At 40.0% G+C, this 17,293-nt stretch overlaps 1 protein-coding gene across 3 annotated transcripts in view; it reads left to right on the top strand.

Annotated features, from left to right (window-relative positions):
• ANO1 (anoctamin 1) overlaps positions 1-15,503 on the top strand; it is a 109,561-nt gene extending 94,058 nt beyond the window's left edge. For all 3 annotated transcript variants that reach the window (XM_056851824.1, XM_056851823.1, XM_056851822.1), the window contains 8 exons: positions 868-925; positions 1,049-1,149; positions 1,776-1,921; positions 3,322-3,474; positions 4,829-4,881; positions 8,241-8,425; positions 13,428-13,533; positions 15,142-15,503. In XM_056851824.1, the coding sequence (XP_056707802.1) occupies positions 868-925; positions 1,049-1,149; positions 1,776-1,921; positions 3,322-3,474; positions 4,829-4,881; positions 8,241-8,425; positions 13,428-13,533; positions 15,142-15,402 (1,063 nt within the window). In that variant the 3' untranslated portion in view covers positions 15,403-15,503. The remainder of the gene's footprint in view (positions 1-867; positions 926-1,048; positions 1,150-1,775; positions 1,922-3,321; positions 3,475-4,828; positions 4,882-8,240; positions 8,426-13,427; positions 13,534-15,141) is intronic.
• The last annotated feature ends 1,790 nt before the right edge of the window (positions 15,504-17,293 follow it).

Raw genomic sequence — 17,293 nt, 5'->3', positions numbered from 1 at the left:
TCCCGAGGAAGGTGCGGTTAGTTGAGGCTTGATTCCAGGATGGATGTCTGGCTGAGGCTTTGTGTGCTGCAGTTCAAATAAAGCAGATTTATACCCTTGACCTGTTGGTGTGACTCCAAATTTTGTACACAAACAGTGTAAAGAGCTTTCATGAGTGCTTTAGGTATCTCATACCTTAGTATCTTATTCTCCTTACTGCACGGACACTTCCTTAAAAGTTAGTAGCCCTGGATGGCACCACCAGTAGAGTACATTCAGCTCCTTTCAGAGCAGGAAATTAGGGAAGCCAAAGGGCTCAGAATCTCTTGGTTATACGCACAAAGTTCATTGTATCCATAGTATTTAATGTTAATATGTGTGTGTGTGTTAAGTGCCATCACGTCGCCTCCGACTCATGGCGACCCTATGAAAGTCCTCCAAAATGTCCTATCCTTGACAGCCTTGCTCAGATCCTGCAAATCGAAGGCCATGGCTTCCTTTATTGAGTCAATCCATCTCTTGTTGGGTCTTCCTCTTTTCCTGCTGCCCTCAACTTTTCCTAGCATGACTGTCTTTTCTAGTGACTCTTGTTGTCTCATGATGTGAGCAAATGTTAATATACCCCTCTCAAATAGGCGTTACTTATTTAAACAATATATCTGATAATGGTTGTTGTTGTTGTTTTTTAAAAAAATCCAACTGTGGTACCAAGATCTACTTTCTGTTTTTCTGCTATAGTGGAAAATTATTTATTGACTGAAAAAATATGCATCTGTGTAGATTTTGAGTAAGTGGGAAAAGTTGCACAAACACTATGAAAAACTGCCCCACCTTTCACTTACAGACAGAAAGGATGCAACTCTAACTGTTGTTTTCAAATTGTCTTAGATTTGTTGGACGCCCCGGGGACTACGTCTACATTTTTCATTCTTTCAGAATGGAAGAGGTAATCACGCAGGGTTAGGGGGGGAGCTGCATATTTATTCCGCATAAAGAAAACAACTCTGAAAATTCAAAAAAGTTACCTGAAAGAAATGCTGATCTGATGTCTACATTTTCTCCCTTTTAGTGTGCTCCTGGTGGTTGCTTAATGGAGTTGTGCATACAACTCAGCATTATTATGTTGGGCAAACAACTGATTCAGAATAATCTTTTTGAGATTGGCATCCCGTAAGTAACCAAGGAATTCGAATAAATCGATAACTTCTGCAAAATAAGCTCTTAATGATACAAATGTCATTTACTTTTGTTATAAACAAGGTATACAAGAAAAGATCCGAAAACCACTCTGTCATACATGTTCTAAAATTACATGCCTTTTCTCTGTTAAACATTTAAAATATTTGATCATGATGAACAGCAAAGGAGAAATTATATATAAAGAGAGATCTTGCCAATATTTAGGCCAGGTTCTACAGATTACTATATTCACAAGTTCCCTCTTCTAATATTCACTATATTCATTCTATATTTTGAAGTATCATCTTCTAATATTCTATACAGTACCTCCCATACAATCTCTGAAGAAATTTCAGATGATGCTTACCTGAAGACATAATACACTGGTGGGCATAAGGGAGAGTTTTGAAGTTTTTTTTAGATCTCAACCACTATTCCAGTATAACCAGCTTTGCTAAGTTCTTGCATATATAGGTCAATGTGTTTTTTTGTCTTTATGGTATTATCCCTTACAAATCCTGGTATAACATAATGAAAGTACATCTTTTCAAGCCATCAAATGTTGTTATGAAATCAGCGAATGGTCTAAAATTGAGGGGGGGGGTGTTTCTTCCCAGAAAAATGAAAAAATTGATAAGGTACTTGAAGCTGAAACGACGACGGCCTGTAGACCACGAGGAGCATTTGAAGAAAAAACAACGCTATGAAGTAGACTATAACCTGGAGCCTTTTGCAGGCCTGACACCAGAATACATGGAAATGAGTGAGTGACATTTCAAAGGTTTAATTAAGACTCCAAATTCTAATTGCCGTAATCACTGATTAATTCGTGGAGCCCCAGTTTTAATTGGTGATGGTAAATTTTGGCCAGTGGAGCCAAGAAATGAGGCCGTGCTTTTTAAATTTTTTATATTGTTTAGTTTATGATGCATGCCTTCTAAAACTAGGGCTGGGGGATAAATACAGGTTATCTCAGACTTCCTCCCTTCTCTCAAAAGGACACCTTTACTGAGGTTGTGGTAATATGCAAAATTAGCTAAACTAATTTGATTAATAAGCAAAAGGGATAAAGAACAGGTGATAATTAATTTGATTAATAAATTGTTTAAAAGACAAACTATTAATCAACTACAGTTCTTTAATCTGTTAGCAGCTCTTCTTCATATTATAAAAATGTATTCAGAAGGAAAGGATGCTGTTTCCCCTTGACTGAAATGGTATATATTAAACTATGAGTTGCTTTCTCCTGAATAGCTCATTTCACTGGACAGCTAGCTAAACTATGGAATAAATGGCAACTCTGCATATCCCCCATATTGACTAGCCTAATGAAGACGGTTGTCCTACAGAACAATCCACTGTGCATACATTTCTTAACATAGTGGAAAATGATACTGCAGTGTACTTCATAACAGTACTGGGCTCCCAGAAGTAGGGTTGCCCAAGAAATGCATATATCCCACCTTCTAATGGGGCTGTCATGGCCACATAATCCATGTGGAATAGAAGAATTTTGGATTTGCCTAAACGCGGAACCAAGGGTCCATCTAGTCAAACACTCTGTATCTAGCAATAACCATCTGGTTCTGGGAGGTTTCCAAGCAAGCCATAATGGAAATATTATTTGGAGACGTTTGCAAAAGTTAAGTGTGTGCCATCGGTATGGCAGTTGGCACCAACATAAAAAGGATGGATGGACAGAGGGAGATGCAAAGTTAAATCTCAGATTCAGGAAATCATTTGGACACCCTCCCCTTCTGTACTGATCAGCTGGGGATGTTTTGCAATTCTGAGGTACATGTTAAAAAAAACCTTTGCCAAGAGAATAGCTCTGAAGTTCTTTCTCCATGCAAGATCATTGATAGTATTGATTAAATCACACTATCAGCAAGTTAGTGCCTTGAGGAGCTTACAGACAAAGAAGATAACAAGGGAGTAGAGAGAAAAATTGATATTTGGCATTGAAAGGAAAGACTTTTTGCCTACCTCACAGTTCCTATTATGTCAGGTCCCGGCACAGCTTAACGAATCAACTAAGTTTTAGAAGATATTATGGCTTCAGGACTTTGGGGAGGGGGTACTTTTTTTGGATGGGTCCCATACAGAAATATATTTTAAAAGTGTATTGTAACACTGGTTGTTGTTGTTGTTGTTGTTTTCCAGTCATTCAGTTTGGATTTGTAACCCTGTTTGTGGCATCCTTCCCGCTGGCTCCTTTGTTTGCACTGCTGAACAACATCATTGAAATACGTCTGGATGCAAAGAAGTTTGTTACTGAGCTTAGGAGGCCAGTTGCGGTTAGAGCCAAAGACATAGGTAAGTACTAATAGCACCGTAACTGATACACATTATTTCTTACTTCCACCAAGGTGCCCTGAATGAGAGGGGAAACCCCTCATACTACATAGCAAAAAAGTAGGATAGAATGTAGCTGCTGTAATTTTTTTAAAAAAACTTACGTCAGATTTATTTTTCAATTATTCAGAACAGCACTATAACCTGGGAATGTTAAGAAACATAACTGATTTAGAATATCAGTATCTAATAAAATGGGAAACTACATGGCAGGTATCTTCGTATTGTTCATCAGAGTTATATCCTTAATAAGTTCTACCTTGTATTACAACTCACTTAATGTTCTGTATCAGCTGGTTTCTTCAATATGTACAGAAGGCTGGGCAGTGGCATCTTGAAATCCAAACTGTGCAGAAGCTTCTGAATGGCTTAATGAATGGTTGTGGCAAGCCATTCATGGGTGGATGCTAACCCTGTGGGTTCCTCCGTTTTTCAGCAGGTCACCGTGAACAGGGAAAGGAAGTTTAGGTGACATGTTACAATCAGCTGGGCTTTGTGGTAGGCCTCTAAACTTAAAGAGCTTGCCAGATAGAGCAGCCTCTACCCAGTTGGTATTTAAAGAAAGGAGAGAAGATTAGGGCAGAAAAAGATGGAAGAGAGAAGACAGCAAAAGCTGTGCTGCAGGGGCTGATTGCTGAACACACCCTTAAGGGACTTAGTTAGAAAAGCCACCAAAGGGTCCATAATTGCTAATCTAATTGATTGACTGTGGGGCCATTGAGGATGCACCAGCTAGACCAGGGGTGTTGAACTCGATTGTTATGAGAGCCGGATATGACATAAATGTCACTTGGTCGGGCTGGGCCATGCCTCGCCAGCCCAGATCGAGAAGGGAGGGGGCTGGCTTGGCTGGCTTGCGGGTCGGATAAAAACTCTCAGGGGGGCTGGATTCAGCCCTTGGGCCTTATGTTTGACACCCCTGAGCTAGACTGTTCAGCTCAGATAAAGGAAACTATGTTCCAGTGTCTCCTCAACCATGAAACTCCCAGTGTGCCCTTTTGTAAGCCACCATCTCTAACCCGGCTACATTCGGGCAATGCAAACATGTACCCCCTTGTTCATGACAATCACAAATCCAGCTATTATGTGTTGAAATAGCCTCTGCAAACATAGATAAGAGAGGCTCTGAGTCTTGTTGTGAACACCAATACTCATTCCAATACCTGGGTAATTCTAAAACGAGAATAGGCATAATCTACGTTTTCACTAAAATATTGGGATCTGGTTTGCGGGATCAGTAACATGCAAATCTATTTATAGATATCAATAATTATTGTAGCATTCAAAAAATCTTTAATTTCCTGTCTTCCCCTAGGAATATGGTATAATATCCTCAGAGGTGTAGGAAAACTTGCTGTGATAATAAATGTAAGTAATTCTTTGCAAATGATCATGACCACAGTGTTTCATATTTTCAAGTTTGAATATTTCACTGAAGACAGCTTTTGTGGTGAAAATAAGTTGTTTAATAAAGATGTGGATGTTCTGTGTGAAGGCTTGGGCAAATCAATAGCTCTGAGGCCCACCCCCACCCCCCGACAGGGTTGCTGTGAAGCTAAAACCCACTCTGAGCAAGTTGGAAGAAAGGCAGGACAAAAAGGAATAAACAAACAAATTATAAAGTCCAAATATAAATGGCATTTATTGCCATTTTAAAAATAGTCAAAATACTCATAAATAAAGGTTGATTTGTCAGTAAGGTATGATGAATTATTTCCTTACTGAGTTGTTAGATTTAGAGGATGGACATTTAGACAGATACAAGTGAACCCCAAGCTTTTCATGAAACAGATGTTCTTTAAATAAAATGGGCAGCTGCTACAAGAAGTGTGAGCTGCTTCACAACACTCAGTACAGTTTTTGTGTGCTTCATTGCAGAGCACTGACTTCTGTCCTCCCAAATAGTCTAATTCAGGGCAGACGTTTCCTTTCTCTCTGTTTTCTTTCACTCCATTTTTTTCCCTTATGTTGCATTTCCTGTTCTCCAGTATTGCTCCCAGTAGTCCCGTTAACTGTGGCAACTATTGGGTTTGTTCTTTTGGGTCACCCTATCTTCCTTTTTCTTACATGGAAAAAAATGGAAAGATCAAGGTAGGCTTTACCATGTCGTTTAGAGAATGAAACACTATAGCTGTTCTAATATTTTTCATGATCGATATCTAGGTTGAGCAGACATTTTAGAGGCATAGATGCGATCACAATGGCAAGCAGTGCTAGTCGTAAATCAGCATCAGCCCCCTTAAATCCAAATCAGATCTGCTTTTTCCTGTAAGCCACCTTGTCAAATAAGGCATTTTGGTCCAACCTTGTCAAGTGGGTATCATTCCCATTCCTGATACTGATATCAGCCAAGGAGTATTCATTGCCCCCGTTAATGATCAGAGCACAAGAAGTCTAGGGGGAGAGCTGGCACATTTCGTCGCTTCACTCAATACAGTGACATGACTCACAACAGTATATTTATCCTATCACCTCCTTTCTTAGATGCATGGGCAAATGAAAAGAGCAAAAGTTGTTGAAAATGCAGCTGGCCGGGGTTATTTTTCTGTATTGAGTCATGTTTATTTGCCAGTCCTTTCAGTAAAGCTGACTTAAATCCTTTTTAAATAAATTTGCTCTGTATTACACAAAACTTAAGGCTGTTAAGATAGGATGGCTATTTCATGGCTATTTAAAGAGCTGATTTGCCTTCAGTTATTTGCAGCACGAAAACGTGTGTCCAAAGAGTCTGTCAGGTTTCATACAATAAATTTTGGATGTGCTGCTGTTGGGAAGCAAAATGAGTTTTTGCTACCTCCCCATCCCACCCTGTCGCATACTAGTAATTTTTTCATAAGCCCATGCTTACCATAAACACAAAATAGAACAGCACCATAAAATGGAAGTGATCACCAAGCAATAATTTCACAACTTTCTAGTGACATGCCTGCCAATTTGTGGGAATATGTATAGAAAGGTAGCCATAAAGATGAGCTGGTCAGCAAGTGGCAGTCTCAGTTTCCCTTCTCTTTCTACCTTAGTCCCATCCCCTTCTGCTCTCTGTTCCATGGGACACTGTTTATCACTTCCTTTCTACCCTTACCTCAGATCCTTGCACCCTTCCCTTTTTCTCTTCAGTTTTAATCTGATGTAGTGATCACCAAGCAATAATTTCTCTGAGACTATGCTAACAACACCAATCGGTAACAATGAAAAATGTTTCAGTGTTTCCCCAAGTCCGTACTGTTACTCAGAGCCAAACCAAAGTAATTGGTCTGTACTGCCTACCCTTCAACCAGACTTCCAATCTCTGAAAACTGCCAAACGGCACCAGCCATCTCATTAAATAACTCAGCATAATAATTTTTTGTTTTTTGACGTCAAGTCACAGCTTACTTATGGCAACCCTGCAGGGTTTTCAAGGCAAAAGACATTCTGAGGTGGTTTGCCATTGCCTACCTCTGTGTCACACCCCTGGTATTCCTTGGAGGTATCCCATCCAAATGCTTCCCATGGTCAAGGCTGAGAGGGCGTGATTGGCCCAAGGTCACCCAGCAAGTTTCCATGGCAGAGTGGGGGTTCGAACCTGGGCTTCCCAGATCCTAGTCCAATACCTTAACCACACTCTGATTTCTCTTCAGATCGTATATTATGTAGACTGAATAAATAATGCGTTTTGAACATATTGCTATTTTTCAAATGTTGTCATTAATAAGTTAGCAGCTTTTTGTCGTAATGTATTTTCTCAGTCATTGGATACTAATAGTACTACTATCATGTGGGGGCCTGTGAATTTTTTAAACAATAAAATAGGGTCATCATGCTCAAAATCACTGGGAATCACTGATTTAAATCATAAGTTCTTCCTTAAGTCAAAATGCCTCTCTAAAACTACTCAGATTCAGGAGTCCAAAATGTCCCTGAGCTGTGTTTATGGACAGAAGCTATGCTGTTTGTTGCCCTTGTCTCTATTCACATTCATTCTTGATCTTTTACTTTCTGACCTGTTATGCATGGCATACTTTGCCTCTTTTCTTACTGTCATGTATGTTAGTTATTGGGCATGCAAATAAGCCTGAAATGATGGAGAGAATTGTTACAGTGGTTGCCGATGTTACAAAAGCACTGTTGGTCCCGATAACAGAAGAAAATAGAGTCAAATTTGTCGGGGGCAGGGGGGGCTATTTCCCAGGGGAGTGATCAGAGCTTACCCAAACACAGCTCCTCTTCCGTTCATATATTTTTTTAAAATTAGGAATTATTATATTTGCAATATTTGGAGCCTCTTCCAGAAATGGAATCTTTGAAAACAATAGGTAAGAAGTGGCTCAAAATTCCCACTGAGAAACACAATAATAAAAGGTGTGTGTGTGTGGCAGGGGGGGAGTTGCATTCAATTCCCCTGAGTGCTTTCGTTTATAGTTTGTCAAAACTGTAAGTGGACCCAGACCCAGAATGAAAGAATGAGCAACATACCAAACGTTGCAATTCTACTGAAAGCAAATCAATTCAATACTGTGATTACAAAAATCATGACTTTCTGTATTTATTTGTGTACACGGTATGATTTCAGTCGCTCATTCCCAATATGCTGCAGTTCTGGAGTTTAAATATAAAATCTCTGTGGTGTAAGGAGCAGTTCTAGTGGTATGGCCCAAACCAGCTTGAGCACGACTGGGGAAAAGATACAGTTGAATCTGTCATGCAGTGCCTGAATATTGCGCTCATTCTTTACTCTTATGGCTTAGGCATTTGTGATCTCATTCACATCTGACTTCATTCCACGCCTCGTGTACCTGTATATGTACAGTGAAAATGGCACCATGCATGGCTTCGTGAACCATACGCTATCCTATTTTAATGTCAGCGATTTTCAAGAAGGAACAGCTCCTAATGACCCTATGGAGCTTGGCTACCCAGTCCAAATTTGCAGGTACATAATGTTATTTCTCTAAAGTAGTTTTTTTCTAAACGCTGTTCACTAGGATTTCCTTCATACCTCTCACAGGGACTCATTCTTAAATTTCCATATACCTTTCTATGGCAGACCTGGTTGTATGCATTTTATATTTGCTACTACCTCTCTTCAATCTGTACATGAACTTTCATTGTCCCAAGTCCAATCCTGTGCATGCACGCTCTCCTCTCAGCCGCCACAGTCTCACCCACAGCAAAGGTATCTCAACCAGTGGGTGCCTCTAGATTTAGAGAGGGTACTTCTTTCCCTTACCTCCTTTCTCAAATCTTGGATGTTTGATCCAGCTAGGATTTTAAACTACAGCTTGGATTCAACAGAGCATTTTCATGGGTGGAAGGATTTCTGCCAACCAGACATGATTTTCTCACCTCCCCCCTACCACTGCTTCCCTAAAAGCCCCTGAAATGCTGTTTGGGGGTGGGGGGTTGTCTGCAGAAACACTCCATTGGATCTAGGCCCACATCAGGTTTTCTACAGTGGTTACTTGTAGAACTGACCTCAGAGCTCACAGGAAGTGCAGCAATCACAGGGTGGAGGAAGGAAAAGTTGGGGCAAGTGTCCACTGTTTGGCCTTGTCTAGCTTGGCAAGGGGGTAATGGACATAAAGCCATTCAGGTGTGTAAATAATAGAAGAGGACATCGCATATTCCCCAGTATAGTTCAGCCTTAAACTATTGCATTACATTTAGGGATGTTTTGCATTATCACCTTTCATGTTCATGCAGTTTCATGTTCCCTTAGAAGCCATTTGTACTTGCCTTTGTTTAGTATTCTCCCATGGTCTCTGTGCACACATAGCACTTTTAAAAAGTGTCTCAGCAGCTGCATCCAGGCTCGTGTTTGCCACAACATCCAGGTGAAGCTCTGCAGTGTGGGTATTCCAGTGTAAAGCTGCTGTTGCATTAAGAAACTCCCAATGTTTTTTTGTGAAAGTATCAGTGGGAATCAGCACATGAACTACATGCTGGCCCTCCTTCACAGAGAAGGTAGAATGGATGCTGGCTGAAAAAGAAATGAGTTGACAGCAAGCGTGACAGCTTTGCACTGTGGAGTATGTTGATGTACTGTGCTTTGTGCCTCAAAAACCCACCCCAAAGTATGGTTGTAAACTATACAAAGTTCATATCAGTATACAGTTGTAACAATAAGTGAACCAGGTTCTGTGAATTCGCAGCTTTCATTCATAAAAAAAAGTAGGCCTCTATCCCTTTGTATTGCAGAGATATGTGTAGTGGTCAAGAGCGGTGGTTTGGAGTGGTAGAGTCTGATCCGGTGAACCGGGTTGATTTTCCCCACTCCTACACATGAAGCCAGCTGGGTGACCTTGGGCAAGTTACAGCTCTGTTAGAGCTCTCTCAGCCCCACCTACCTCACTGAGTGTCTGTTGTGGGGAGGGGAAGGTGATTGTAAGCCGGTTTGAGTCTCCCTTAAGTGGTAGAGAAAGTCAGCATATAAAAACCAACTCTTCTTCTTCTTCTATTATATCTCCTTTATGAAATGGGCTAGAGATTTACTTTTTTTTTTTACAAATGAAAGCTGTGAATTCACGGGACTTGGTAAATGCATTATTATAACAATATATTTATATAACAATATAAAAATGACATTTTTTTTAAAAAAAAAGCCCCCTGGTGGGTGAGGGGAGGAAATGGCCATCACAGGGGCAAGGGCAGGGGAAATGGCTGCCATGTGGGTGGGAAAATCCAAACTTTCCCACCCATGTGGCAGCCATTTTGGCTTTATTGCAATCTTTCCCAAAGCAAAGCAGGTTTGAGAAAGATTGGAAAAAAGTTAGGGAATTCCTTGGAGGTGCATGAATGTAACATGATGCTGTGGGGAAGCAGGAAAAAAAACCACTTCTCAACAGCATTAAACCTGGGACAGATAACCCATGTGGAAGTCTCCCATGTCATTTCCGTTAATACACTGTAGGAAAAAATATATTTCTGTCATGCCTGTAGATTTTAAAAAAATGAACTCATTTGTTTCCTGGTAAGTATCTGGCCAGTCCAGATTGTGGTATAAATACATAAAGTTTTACTCTCAATAAAAGAGTCCATAAACCACAGTGGCTTGCTGGACTTACTCAGGCTGGGCTCGCTACAAATGTTCAGTAACCTACAATACATGTATATACACAATTCAGAATCAAAAGGTTCACGTAATACAAGGATGAAACTAGTAAATTTTACTAGTTGGCTAAAACAGCAATGTGTCTACTACTGTATAAGAATTAGTCCTCAGAACCCAGTCAGCCAAGATAGCTTCAGGACTTGGTCACAGTGTTTTAGTGCCCATGAGTTGAGTATTGGTACTGTTTCTGTAGTCCTGTTATCAGTCTATGAAAGGAGATTTATCAGATGGTAATCCACAGAGCTGCCTGGGAAAGTAGCCATAAGCAGAGCTGATGTATTAGCTCCTCACTCAGTATACATCTTACAGGAAAACAAAAAAAATGTGTAATAGATTCAACAAATGTGTAATAGATTCAACAACAAGGGGAACAACCTCTGCTTGCATGGGATTCCCCTAGATCAGTGGTTCCCAAAGTGGGCAGGACCACCCCCTGGGGGGCGATGGGATCACCTAGGGGGGCACTAAAAGACAAGGGGGCAGCAGGGGGGCACTAGAGGTGGGGCCCCTTCAACTGTGTTGTTTACTAATTTACAATAGATCCAGCTATGGTGCCTTGCTGGCAAATTTGGTGGAAACTATCAGAATTTTTTTCCAGACTTTGAAGAGTTGGTACCGCTGGATCAAGTTCTGTTGAGTAAATTTCAGCTAAAAAGTTTTCATTTGATTTTGAATAGATTATTATTTTCTTAAGTGCGTCATGCAAACCCGTTTTGAATAATGCTTTTTATAGGATAGGGTAGGGGGCGCTGGGGTTGTGGAATCAAGGGGGCGGTGGCCTGAACAGTTTGGGAACCACTGCCCTAGATCTACCAGTTAGCTCTGCTAAATGGAGCACATTAAATCGAGCTAAGGAACAGCCTTTGATTCATAGGGTCGCCATGAGTCGGAAGCGACTTGATGGCACTTAACACACACACACAAGGAACAGCCTACAATATGCAGGGACAATGAGACAGTATAAATATTTATTGTAAGAAAAGGGAAATAAAAGCACAAAACCAAGCTACAGTGGCAAGCAGCCTCCCTTAACATAAGCTGCAAGCATATGCCAGTCTAGCTCTTCAGGCCTTTCTAACACTGCTACATAGACTTTGTTTAACCCTAACACCAATAAATATGTCATGGAGAAACCCAGTTTGGCAATTTTCTTGTATATCTTCTGGCTTCAAGAACTGGAATTGGAGTCAGATTGAAGCCAGCTCACCATAATTGGGAGGGAGTCAGATAGGGTGAGAGACAGCCTAAACTTGATTGCTGCAGATCAAACTATAGTTGAAATTTGCTTCATACCTGCCTCTAGTCACATAGCTGATGAGGCTATGGACCTAGGTGCTCCAAAAGAGCACACAGGGAAGTAGTTTGGTTGCATTCAGTAGAAGATTTAAAAGCTCGAATCCACATTGGGGCTTCATTTGAAATGTGGTGTTGAAGGAGAGTTTTATGGATACCATGGACTGTCAAAAAGACAGTTAGAAGCTAAAATGACTAAACTGAAACTATCATTCTTTGGTCACATTATGAGAAGTCAAGAGACCCTGGAAGAGGCAATAATGCAAAGGAAAGTGGAAGGCAGAAGGAAAATAGGAAGGCCCAAAATGAGATGGATTGAATCAATCGAGGAAGCCACAGCCCTCAGTTTGCAAGACCTGAGTAAGGCTGTTAACGATAGGATGTTTTGGAGGACATCAATTCATAGGGTCACCATAGGTTGGAAGCTACTTGACAACACTGAAAACACACACACATGTAGTAGAAAAGCTACAGACAATCCTCAATGGTATGTTGTCAGCGGGTTGTGGTATGCATCAGCTGATCATGGCATTTCCAGAGATTCAATGTTTTTACCCACGGGGGGGGGGGGGTAGATATTTCAGGGGGTAGGTGAGAAAGCTGGACTCCCCACACAGAAATTGTTCTGTTGATGGAAATGCTTCTGTGGATCTAAGCCAACGTCTCCAGTACAAAAATGTTAGGTTTTATTTTTTAGTTTTTTTATTGGGTCCCACCAAAATGGGGCAATGTAGAATCAAGCACCATGCTGTAGGATGCAAGTAACCAGTACAATGCAAGTCATAAAGGTTCCGAGGCCTACCATTAAGTTTCACAAGAGACAGGTCTAAAGGAAATCCTCTTCAGATCCCATGCATTCACCCAGCATTTCCTTCTCCTTGAAACAAGAGGCACAGCTGCAGCAGAGGGGAGACCCAAATGTCTACTTGTTGTCTGCTTCCAACAAGGTAAAAACACTTAAAATCAAAAGTATTTTTACAGTGCAACCCTATACAGCCTTAATTCCGCAAAGCATTGCACTGTTAATTTGGAGGAAGATTCAAATACTGTTTAAAGGGATTTGATAGAGATGCTTCCTTTTAACATATAATTGAGATGTTTACATAGAAACCTGATTTTAAAGATATTGATCTGTATTTTGTGCCTTGACTCCATGACTGCTCTGAATTAGATCTTGTGCTCTGCACAAGGCCATGCTTTTATATTAAAGAGCAGACTGTGCTCACAAACACCATCTTTCTATTTCTGAGAGGTTTACAGTTGAAATATAAGCAGAGACAACAAGTGGATATTATAGGGGCACAAGAAAAGAAGACTATACTAGTCAGCCTGTTGTCAATTAATTCAACTCACCAGCTGCCTAGCTATTGTCAGACCCTTTGTTTTCTCTTGAACAGAAAGGGAAATGGTTTTAAGACCGCTTTTCAAATTTCACCAAAGCCATAGTTCTTTCAGGTGTGCTGTTGATTTAGCTTTGAGTCGTGAATTCCAGCTGGAACCTACTGAATCTCAGTTTTGTCTTGTTTTTTAGATACAAAGATTACCGAGAGCCCCCATGGTCTGAAAATAAATATGAAATTGCAAAGGATTTCTGGGCGGTTCTAGCAGCAAGATTAGCATTTGTAATAGTGTTCCAGGTAAAGTATGACTGAAACCCAATAAGTGAGAATAGCCACAAATTCAATGAGATTCAGAGAAACTGAATGGCATATTAAGAATTACTGTACCAGAGTGGCTAACGGAATAAACTGTGAAAAGGGAAACCCCTTGTTCATTTCTCAAATGCGTTAAGTGCCCATAGGCTACAGCACGATAATATGAGAGATGTGCCCCTGCCGTCACTCATATCTCTTTCTTCCATCTTCCTGACAGCATTTAATGTAACACAAAACATGGTACGATATATGTTTCTGTACCCCATCACCAGTAGCCAGTGGTTCAGACATAATATGAAACGGATTTAACCAAACTAATTATACTTAGTATGAGTATCTGAATGTAGCTAGGGGTTAGGATCTGAATTCATGTTAACCACAATTAATCTTAACTATGGTTTGGCGTGACGTCCTGATGCGTACATCCTGGCTGAATTCTGGCTTACTCCCTAACACGGCTCTTGTGCTTTCCTTGGCTACAGAATGAAGGCGACGAACCAGCATTTGGCAAGCCCGGATTTGCAAACTGAATCCTGGTTTCATAATAACGATAGTTAAAATAAGCCAGCAGGGGTAGCCAAATGCAAGTGCAATGATATCATATGTTGTTTTGTACTAGATGTTACCAGGAAGAAGAAACAAAGAGCCATAAAGCAGCTGCAGCATATATATTCCATCCTTTACAAAGCTACTGTTTCTCAGATTCAAACAGCCATCTAAAAATGGTGAAAACTATATTGGCCTTCATTACGCAATGGTGTGCATTACTGAGATACTGCATGGTGTGAAGTGCTTTCATGCGCGGTATTGTTTGCTTATATGTCATTGTAAATGGGAATTTTTTTCCCTTTAGCACTGGAGATTGGACTCCCTTTCAAACCCATATTATCAGTTTGAGCCTTTACAAATTAAGGGAAAAATTCAGTGAGAGCATATTTGGACCCATTTACACCAAAGACATTTTTCTTTTTAGAGATTATGTTCTCTGCAGGAAATGATATGTAAATAGTGACATGAATTTTCTACCACAGGTGAAAGAATCAGGCAGCTGCTTCTTGTATCAGTTTTCCATGTGGTGGATCCAGGCTGAAAAAAATGTCATTCTTCACATATTACTGTTTACTTTTTGATTTTACTTTTTCTGGATTACGAAAAAGTACATATAAAGCAGAGACCAATCCAAAGTGCTTCTTTTTTTGGTCATCATCTGTGTTTTGTGCAAGTATCAGTGACCTGTATCCAAGAATAACTAGTTTTGTGACACACCCCTTGAAAAACTGTAGTCATGAACATTATGCAAAGATGTAGCTATGATAGATGGTTCTGAAAATCTTTTTCTTAGATATCAGCCCTAATCTTGGCATTATTCCCCACTGATTTCAGTGGAGTTTACTTCCAAGCAAATATATTTACAAACACAAACTTGGGACACAATCTAGCCCAAGGTAAGCACTTTTTAAGTACTATTGACTTAAATGGGAGAACTAATGAAGTGCAATGGATTTTCACATTTTCTTAAGGCTGCATTGTTTCTTTAGATTTGACTTTGCTAACGTTTTCTCATTACTGTTTCCATCTCACTTTTCTCAGAACTTGGTCATGTTTATGAGCGACTTCGTGGACTGGATTATTCCAGACATTCCCAAAGACATTAGTCAGCAGATTCATAAAGAGAAAGTTCTTATGGTGGAGGTCTTCATGAAGGAAGAACAAGGAAAGCTGCAGTTGATAGAAACCTGGAGAGATAAAGACAAAAAGAAAGGTGAAAACTGTAACAACCACAGTCCCAGGCCATCAATGAGCCATAGAGGGAGTGTGTCTTCCTGTCATTCATGCCATGTGGAAGTGTAAATAGAGGGAGCTGTTTTACATTGGGGCATTCCATTAATAAACAAGCCATGACTTAAAGGATAGAACTTGATCTTAAACAACCTGGTGCATGTTTAAGCATATGCAACCATTTTGCTTATATCTGTGAGAAATAACGTTCTTAACACAGACGGAGGACCATATTCTGTTTTTGACAAGATTTTTTTGCACAACAAATAATGCAGGGATTTTTTTTACATACTATATAAATATATATATTTCATGGTTAGCTTCTAACTATCACTGTTTTCATTTTATTTTTTAAAAAGCAGGTAGGTTTCATTAGGCTGTTCTCTTGAGGATTTTATTTTAGCTTATTTATTGAGAAATGACTGAAGGGAAACATCAAATTGCAAGTATTGTAAAAATTAGCTCCCTATTCCTGAGAAGTTGTTTGGGAGCCTTACAATCAATACAAATAAACATGTAATTGGGCATGTTTCCTTACGAGACTGGGGGGGAAAAAAAACCTCTGGACTTGAATCTGAAGACTTTGTGAGAGGAGAAGTCCTGTTGAATTTCCTGGGCTCTATATGCTGAATACTCTGATATTTTTTTCCTAAGTAGAAGCAGTGGCAGCATGGTTTTATTTCTTACTTTATTGGCATCTCCAATTATTGGTATAATTCCTTACCTCAGCTGCACTTCATTCATAATTACAAAAAGAAAAAAAAAGATCAGAGCAGGATTAGGATGACTTTGTTCCTGCTGCTTAGTGCAGTTCACTTAATAGCTTTCATTTCTTCTTACATAAGAGATGAAGAATTTGTGGAAGGGCATTTAGTTGAGTAATGCAGAGCGTCTAGTGCACATTCCAGAGGGGGTCCAGAGGACAAGATGAAATATTAGCAACAGCACAACTTCCCCAAGCACTGAAGGGCCTTTTTTAAAAAGTGCCCTGAACTAAAGAGCACACATAGAGCTACTTGCAACTTGCACTGCCCACCACAAACAAGAATACCTTGTTACTGAAGAATAACCTTATTCCCTACGCATGTAAGCTCAGATGTCATTCCTGGTCAGTACAGCAAGGCATCTTTTATTTTAGGACATCCTGTGCTTTCAAATTCCATAATACTCATGCAGTTTCAATCACTAGATACTGAGATCTTTCTTTTTAGCAGTTATGATCCAAAAACCCTCTTGCATGTTAACACCACTTTAATGTTGTTCCTTGCTTCTTTATAACCTCTCTGCCCCTTCCCTGCCTCAGTCATTTCTCTAGTCCTCTTCCACACCAAAATGATCAAAGCATTGGAGCACCTTCCTAATGAGCATTTGGGTTTTTTTTTAACAAAAAAACTTTGTAAAGGAATATTGACATAAGTTTAGAAATTATTAATGGTATGCAAGGGAGTGGAGAGGTACTGTGTTCCCTTTCTCATACTACTAGATTAGGTCAGCCAGTGAAATTGATCAGCATTAGAACAGGAAAAGAGGAGGTATTATTTCACAGAATGATTGATTAGCTTAAAGGAAGAGGCAGATAAGTGGATTAAGTAAGGAGAGTGCATAGCAGGAGGGCATGGCATAAGGAGACTACAGCAAAGGATGTGGAGTAGTGAGTGGTGTCCTTTAGTAGATACTCAAAGATTCTTGTATAGAAGGTCCTTGGAGAGACTTGAATTTGTACGTGGGGGGCTTTACCAGTAGTAATATTAAAGATCATTCACAAAGTTTTGGGTAGGGAGGGGAGTACCAAGTACTAAATTACTTTGAGTTCTATATTTCCCCTGACAATGACTGTGAGGAGATATTTCTTTTGTCTTGAATTTTCTAGTTCATTGTGTTTTTGGCAGAGTCATCACCACCCCCATCACGCCATTCCTTTAGCTTTCTTTAGATTTTCTATTCAGGGATAACCGTATTCCAC

The sequence above is a fragment of the Euleptes europaea genome, chromosome 6 (assembly GCF_029931775.1).
Source record: "Euleptes europaea isolate rEulEur1 chromosome 6, rEulEur1.hap1, whole genome shotgun sequence".
Taxonomy (NCBI): domain Eukaryota; kingdom Metazoa; phylum Chordata; class Lepidosauria; order Squamata; family Sphaerodactylidae; genus Euleptes; species Euleptes europaea.
The sequence above is the reverse complement of the archived record's forward strand: the minus strand, read 5'-3'. Positions and strand labels throughout refer to the sequence as shown.